Source organism: Melospiza georgiana, chromosome 22 (genome assembly GCF_028018845.1).
Source record: "Melospiza georgiana isolate bMelGeo1 chromosome 22, bMelGeo1.pri, whole genome shotgun sequence".
Lineage (NCBI taxonomy): Eukaryota > Metazoa > Chordata > Aves > Passeriformes > Passerellidae > Melospiza > Melospiza georgiana.
Window position 1 is genome coordinate 4,799,678 of NC_080451.1, and position 7,351 is coordinate 4,807,028.

The 7,351-nt window shown below is 51.1% G+C and overlaps 1 protein-coding gene across 1 annotated transcript; it reads left to right on the top strand.

Moving 5' to 3' along the window:
* The first annotated feature begins 5,471 nt into the window (after positions 1-5,471).
* Positions 5,472-7,089, top strand: LOC131092689 (chymotrypsin-C-like). Its single transcript, XM_058039515.1, has 8 exons — positions 5,472-5,524; positions 5,641-5,732; positions 5,821-5,918; positions 6,005-6,130; positions 6,248-6,384; positions 6,468-6,613; positions 6,773-6,925; positions 7,017-7,089. Exons 1-8 carry the CDS (start codon positions 5,485-5,487, stop codon positions 7,032-7,034), a joined length of 810 nt encoding a protein of 269 aa, XP_057895498.1. The 5' UTR covers positions 5,472-5,484; the 3' UTR covers positions 7,035-7,089.
* The last annotated feature ends 262 nt before the right edge of the window (positions 7,090-7,351 follow it).

Consider the following 7,351-nt stretch of genomic DNA (forward strand, 5'->3'; position numbering starts at 1 on the left):
ACCAACCAGCAAGAAGGAAACACAAGCTTTCCTAGGTTCTACAGGTTTTTGGAGAATGCACATACTCGAGTACAGCCAGATTGTGAGCTCTCTCTATCCAGTCACCCACAAGAAGAACAATTTCAACTGGGGCCCTGAAGGGCAACAAGCCTTTGCCCAGATCAAGCAGAAGATCGCTCATTTGGTAGCCTTTAGCCCGGTCGTGATGGGACTAGAGATGAAGAATGTGCTCTACTCTGTGGCTGGGAACAATGGCTTGTCCTGGAGCCTTTGGCAGAAGGTGCCTGGGGAGACTCAAGGCCAACCACTGGGATTCTGGAGATGAAGTTACAGAGGATCTGAAGCCAACTACACCCCAACAGAGAAGCAAATCTTGGCTGCCTATGAAGGAGTTCAAGGGGCCTCAGAGGTGATTGGCATGAAAGCACAACTCCTCCTGGCACCCTGACTCCCAGTGCTGGGGTGGATGTTTAAAGGAAAGGTTCCCACTACCCACCACGCCACTGATGTCACATGGAGCAAATGGATTGCCCTCATCACATCCATGTTGGAAACCTGAATTGCCCTGGGATTTTAGAGATAATTACAAACTGACTGAAAGGTGAAATCTTTGGTCTCACTGAGGAAGAGGAACAAGAGCAAGTGGCACATGCTGAAGAAGCTCCATCATACAACCAACTACCAGCTGAGTAAACACACTACTCTCTTTTCACTGATGATTCCTGTCGTGTCATAGGGATGAACCAGAAGGGGAAAGCAGCTGTATGGAGCCCCACAGGACAGGTTGCACAAGCTACCACAGGAGAAGGTGGATCAAGACAACTTGCTGAACTCAAGGCCGTTTAACTGGCCCTGGACATTGCTGAAAGGGAGAAGTGACCAAAGCTCAACCTTTACACTGATTTGTGGATGGTAGCCAATGCTCTGTGGGGCTTGCTGGAAAGGTGAAAAAAAGGCCAACTGGCAGCCTACAGGAAAACCAATTTGGACTGCTGATGAGTGAAAAGACATCGTCACTCAGGTAGAGTAGCTACCTGTGAAAGTCCACCACACAGATGCCCATGTCCCCAAGAGTCGGGCTAATGAGGAACACTGGAACAACAAGCAGGTAGATCAGGCTTCAAAGATAGAGGTGTCGAAGATAGATTTAGACAGATTCTTATCTATGACATTGGCTGAGTATGATCATAAGGGCGAGTTCCTAGCTCGATGGGTCCATGATGCCTCAGGTCATCAGGGCAGAGATGCCACCTACAAGTGGGCATGGGACCGAGGGGTGGATCTAACCATGGACAGTGTTTCTCAGGTTATCCATGACTGTGAGACGTGTGCTGCCATCAAGCAGGCCAAGCGAGTGAAGCCCCTGTGGTACGGTGGGTGGTGGTTCAAGTACAAGCATGGGGAGGCCTGGCAGATTGACTACATCCCACTGCCCCAGACACGCCAAGGCAAGCACTATGTGCTGACCATGGTGGAAGCCACCACTGGATGGTTGGAAACCTACCCTGTCTCTCATGCTACAGCCCGGAACACCATCTTGGGCCTTGAAAAGCAAGTCCTGTGGAGACATAGCATCCGTGAGAGAATTGAGTCGGACAACAGAACCCATTTCATGAATGGCCTTATAAACACCTGGGCCAGAGAATGTGGTATTGAATGGATATATCATATCCCTTATCATGCACCAGCTGCCAGGAAAGCTGAACAGAACAATGGACTGCTTAAGACTACCCTGAGGGCACTTGGCTAGAACAGCTAGGGGTTTTTGATATCTGTCTGATCCCAGCAGTCGTTGGTGTCCCGGATAGAGGAGTACTGCTAAGTACATCCTGTCCAGGTGCCTCAGGCAGGCTCCCAGCCACAGGCAATCTTAGCAAGAAGCTCAGCTCTTTGAGTGAGATCAACTCTTTGATGAATTCAGCTCTTTAAAAATTTCAGCTCTTTGCTTGCTAAGTGCTTAGCAGATGCAGGGATGAGAGAAGAGAAGAGTTGTACGAAGTTCCACAGATTTTTATAATAAGCTTTATTGGCAGCTTCTACAAAGGGTGACAGTGACAGCTCTTCTGCCAAACTGGCCAGAGTTAGGGGTTATACGGGGTATGTGGGTTTTGGGAAACAGTCCAACAGAAAGGGTCAAGGTGAATATGACCTATGGTCTTACAGAGAGATAACAAGGGTCCAAAGGTGGAATAGGGGTTTCTTGGTCCACTCATCATGACTAGGCATTTCTTATCTTAGGCAACTGACCACCAGGGAGGCCTTGCAAGCCTGTAGCTGCTACACTTGGGGGAAAAACCTTTAGAAATTGGGAAAAGGACTTAGCAAAAGTGACCTGGATGGTCAATACCCAAGGGTCCATCAATTGAGTTGGTCCTGTCCAGTCTGAACCCTTGCATACAGTGGATGGAGAAAATGTCCCTGTGGTACATATGAAAGGTAATTTAGTAAAGACTGTTTGGAATAATCCCACATCAGGCAAAGACAAATACATCCGTAGGATATTTTTGCTCAAGGACCTGGTTACAATTGGTGTGTACTGCAGAAAAAATGCAGAAACCCATTGTGTACCACAGGGAAACCTAGTTTTAAGTGAGAACTGTGTGTAAGATTTCATTGAGCAGTGCTTATTTATTTGGGTAAGATGCAGATAGTAATAGAATAAGGAGTGAGTAATGCCTTAGGCTGGAAATGGGTGGGTGTATTCTATTCCTATTTCTGGAGCAGTTCTCTTCTGTTAAATGTGCAGTTTCATTTATCTCTTCCACAACCAATCCTCCTTCTGGGGCGATATCTTCTAGTGGGCCAGTGAGTCTTACCACATGATTGATCAAATGCCATCATCCTATTGTGAGAAGCTCTGCCCAGAGGGAGGAGCCAAGCATTCCTACCTGGATAGAATCTGACATTTGGAACACCAGGGCAGCCTTTGCCCACTGCATTCCCAGAGGAGTGGCTCTCTTTCCCCTGGATTTCCAGTGCAAGGCCAGGCCCATCTCCAGCAGCCCTGGACCTTCAGAGGAAAACTCCACCCTTGTGCAGGATCCCTGCTGCAGCAGAACCACAGCTGGCACTGCAGGAGGGCTGAGCCACCATGGAATGGGACTGCTGCCAACAGCCTGACCCACAGCGTTTCAGGGCCTGTTCTGACTCTGTCCACAGTTTATTTGTTTGTGCTATCACATTTGTATTTTCTTAGTTTTCCTAGTCAAAACGGTAATTCCTATTCCCATATCTTTGCCTGAGAGACTTTTAAATTCAAAATTATAACAATTCAGAGGGAGGGGTTTTACATTTTCCATTCCAGGGGAGGTTCCTGTCTTCCTTAGCAGACACCTGTGTTTTCAGTCCAAGACAGGCATCCAGCACTGAAAAATAAGGAGGAGGAAGAAGAGCAGTGGGGCCCATGGAGTCAGCCTAAAAGAGCATTTCCCCATCTCTCCCTCAGCCCCGACTCTCCTCCAGCTCCACCACAAACCTCAACACCACAGCTGAGCCACTGCAATGCTCCTGCTCTGCTCTCACCTCCACCAAGGATGTCCCAGGAAGGGACAAGCCACTGCAGTCCACATCATGGAAGAAGGTAAAGGACAAGATGGAGCCATCTCTGCCCAAACTCAAGCACCAGCTCCCTGCAACCTCAGCCCATGGGACAGCCCAGTCCCAAGGCTGTATTGACAAGAGAACTGGGGACATAAATAGGGAGAAGGGTGCAGGGTCACCTTTCCTAAAGGAAAACAGGTCCAGGGGAGATGGGATCAGCACCAGCACCACCTGTACACCCAGGTGCTCTGTGCAGAAGTAGCAACACAGAACAAGGCAACCCAGATTCTCACACCACCAGGCTGTGGGGAAGGGGACACGTGCCACTGAGCTCTTGGAAAACCTTGGGCAGAGGCAAGGCCATTGCAGCCACATTCTGCCTCCTTATGGACCCCCTTGGAGTGCTTGGCTGGCCCTGGATCCCTCTGGCAGAAGTAGCCACACATGTCCAGGTGCTCTTCTCCAGCCACCTGAGGGCATTGGCCTCTACTACTGCCCTGGGGCACCCATCACCAGCGAAAGATACAAATATACAAAAACAAACCCAAAAAATAAACTTCTACCAATATCTTCAAACCATAAACACAACAATCTAAAGTGATAACATAAAGGAAAGCAAAAGCCACTCAAATTCCCACGCATGCAATTGGCAGTCACACATGGCACAGCCACTCACCCCCAGGCTTTCCTGAGCACAGAAGTTTCCACCAGCACCCACAATGATGCCACAGCCAAGGCAGCAGCCAGGAACAAGCACCCAGACATGCCAAGGATGGGTACACAAGGTCAACAAGCACTGACAGGGACTCAGAAACCCCCAGTGATGAGCATTTCAGGAAAGGGAGAACCCTATGTCTGGGGTACTGAGCATATGCGTGTTAGGAAGGATGAAAGTTTGAAAAGAAAGTCTGACAGATATGTACGTGTGGCAGAAAGATTTTTGAATATAGAATCTATAGAAGGAATAGAAATGAAAGGAAGTTTGGATATAGAAGAATAATAGACGTGTAAATTGACAATTACTGATCCAATTCTGCGGACAACAAAGAAGGCAAAGGTTATGTCAAGATGGAAAGAGGTTTTATGACTTAGACAAAAGGATAAACCCAATTCAAAACAGAAGATGAATTTACCAAACTGAAAGATAGCACAGGCAAACAAATCTGCCAGTCTTGCCAGTAGAAAAAAGGTTTCAGAATTTTCCACTGAAAAAAAACTGAAAACAAATTCGAGCTTAAACTGTAACGTACTAACTTTTAGTGATTAGAGAATAGTAACATAAATCTGGTAATTACAGCAATTATGATAGGCTACAGGTAAAAGTAAAGTTATAGATTGGTTCTACTGCACTAAGACACACAGCAAAGAAAAGTATATAATTAATTGTAACTAAAACCAAAGGGTCGCCAGGCCTGCCTGCAGCTGGAGCTGACAGATGTAGGCACAGCTCTGTCACCCACGACCCTGGACTGCTGTAACTTCTTGGATGTAATAAACATCAATTTGGAGAGCCACCTGGAGTCACGCATTCCTCATTTCAGCTCTTACGGCTGGGGACAGAGAGTGTCCTGGGGAAGTCACTGCTTAGGGCTGGGGGGCAGCAGGGCTGCCCAGCCCCTCACTGACAGCATCATGGGTGGGAGGCTGGCCCAGGAGGGAGTGACCCTGTGCCCCAGCAGGGACCCTGCCCCTTCCCAGAGCAGAGCCAGGTGTCCCCACCATGTCCCAGCATGGTGCCAACACATGAGGGGCAGATGTGGCCATTCCCAGGCAGGACCATGAGTGTGATAACAGCAGGCAGTATGGCTGAGGAGCCGCTGTGCCCAGAGCGTGGGACAGTCCACACGTGTCAGCAGCAGGCAGGGACACTCCAAGGTACTCAGCAGTCCAGACACTATAAGAGGGGTAAGTGGCCCCACCACAGCACCTTTGCTCGACCCAACCATGCTGGGAGCCATCTGTCTCATCGTGCTGCTGGGCTACGGTAGGTGCAGGGCATGGGGAAAGGTCAGGGCAGGGAGAACAGGACCGTGGCACCTGCCCTGGCCCTGGGCATGGTCACAGGCAGCCTCTGATGTCCCTTTGCCTGGTGTCACACAGCCTACGGATGCGGTCAGCCGGCCGTGCCACCACAGCTGAGCTCCCGCGTGGTGGGCGGTGAAGACGCTGTAGCCCACAGCTGGCCATGGCAGGTGAGGGGCACAGGGACAGCAATGGGGACAGGGATGGGGACAGGGATGGGGACATTCCTGCTCTGACCCTGTGCCTCTGCCCTCACAGATCTCGCTGCAGTACAGTCGCTATGGATCCTGGTACCACACTTGTGGTGGGACCCTCATTGCCCCCCAGTGGGTGCTGACAGCTGCCCACTGCATCAGGTAGGTGGGTGTTGGGGTGCTGGGGGCGATCTGTATAAGCAGGATGAGATATTTGTAGGGATTGACACTCTCTCTTTCCCTGGCAGCTCTTCCCTGACCTATCGTGTAGTGCTGGGAATGCAGGACTTGTCAGAGGATAACGAGCCTGGTTCTGTGGCTGTTGGGGTGGAGAAGACCATCGTCCATGAGGATTATGATGACTACCTCATCATGTAGGGGATAGGATGCCTCAGGGCTGGATCGCGGGTGTTGTGGCCACGAAGCCTTTTTCCACTGGCCATGGTGCCTTGTTCCCATGGCCAAGGACCATGGTTGATGTCCCCCTGTAGCAACGACATTGCCCTGATCAAGCTGGCAGAGGAGGTGCAGGAGACTGACACCGTCCGTTCCGCCTGCCTGCCGGCTGCTGGCAAGATCCTGCCGAACAACTTCCCCTGCTATGTCACCGGCTGGGGACGCATCAGGAGTAAGTGGGGTGTATCTGGGAGAGTCTCCAGAAAGGGGATGCAGGCAGCGGGTGTGAGGTACAAGCTTTGTCTGTCGTTGCAGCCAACGGGCCCCTGGCTGATGCCCTGCAACAGGCTCTGCTGCCCGTGGTGGATTATGCGACCTGCTCCAAGTGGGACTGGTGGGGCAGCTATGTGGATGAAAACATGGTATGCGCCGGTGGTGATGGCATCGTCTCTTCATGCAATGTGAGTGTGGGCACTGCACATGGTGGGAGCCCCTATGATGTGGTACCATGGGCACTGGGAGGAGATGGAATGCAGCCATGGTGGTGGATAGCCACGAGGGATGAGGGGAGTGTTGGCAGGGTGCCCAGGAGCAATGGCCCTCACTGTCTCTCTGCACAGGGCGATTCTGGGGGCCCCCTGAACTGCCAGCGCGACGATGGGATCTGGGAGATTGAGGGCATCGTCAGCTTTGGCTCTGCCCTGGGCTGCAACACGAAAAAGAAGCCGTCAGTCTTCACCCGGGTGTCTGCCTACATCGACTGGATCAACGAGGTGGGTCACCCTTCCTCTGCCTCCCTCCTACACAGGGGCTGTTCTTGCCCCACTGAGGCTCTTACCATGCCCCCCTGTGTCTTTTTGGCAGAAAATGAACACAAACTGAGGACGCAGCATTGTGGAGATACCACTGTTGATCAAGATAAAAGCAAAAAAATGTTGAGCTGGTCTCGCTGTTTTTTTCAGAGAGGAGGTGTAGTGGAGCTGGGGACACACATGCAGGGCTGGGTCTGCTGATGCCAAGGCCCTGCTTGTGTGCTGGGGAAAGTGTCCGTGTTGTGCACTGGGGCTGGGCAGGACTCTGCAGAGGCTGTTGGGCACATCCTGCAAGATGCTTCCAGTCCTCAAGCTGTGGCTGAGGCAACGGCCTTGAGGGTTGGCAATTATTTTGATGGGAGAGGGGCTGGGCTTTGTCCAGGTTAT

What these genes read in the sequence shown, in the direction of transcription:
- LOC131092689 (XM_058039515.1), top strand. Translation starts at nt 5,485, where the DNA reads ATGCTGGGAGCCATCTGTCTCATCGTGCTGCTGGGCTACG. An exon ending in CCCACAGCTGGCCATGGCAG is followed by an intron (nt 5,733 to 5,820) that starts GTGAGGGGCACA and finishes CTGCCCTCACAG; the next exon opens with ATCTCGCTGCAGTACAGTCG. An exon ending in GCATCGTCTCTTCATGCAAT is followed by an intron (nt 6,614 to 6,772) that starts GTGAGTGTGGGC and finishes CTCTCTGCACAG; the next exon opens with GGCGATTCTGGGGGCCCCCT.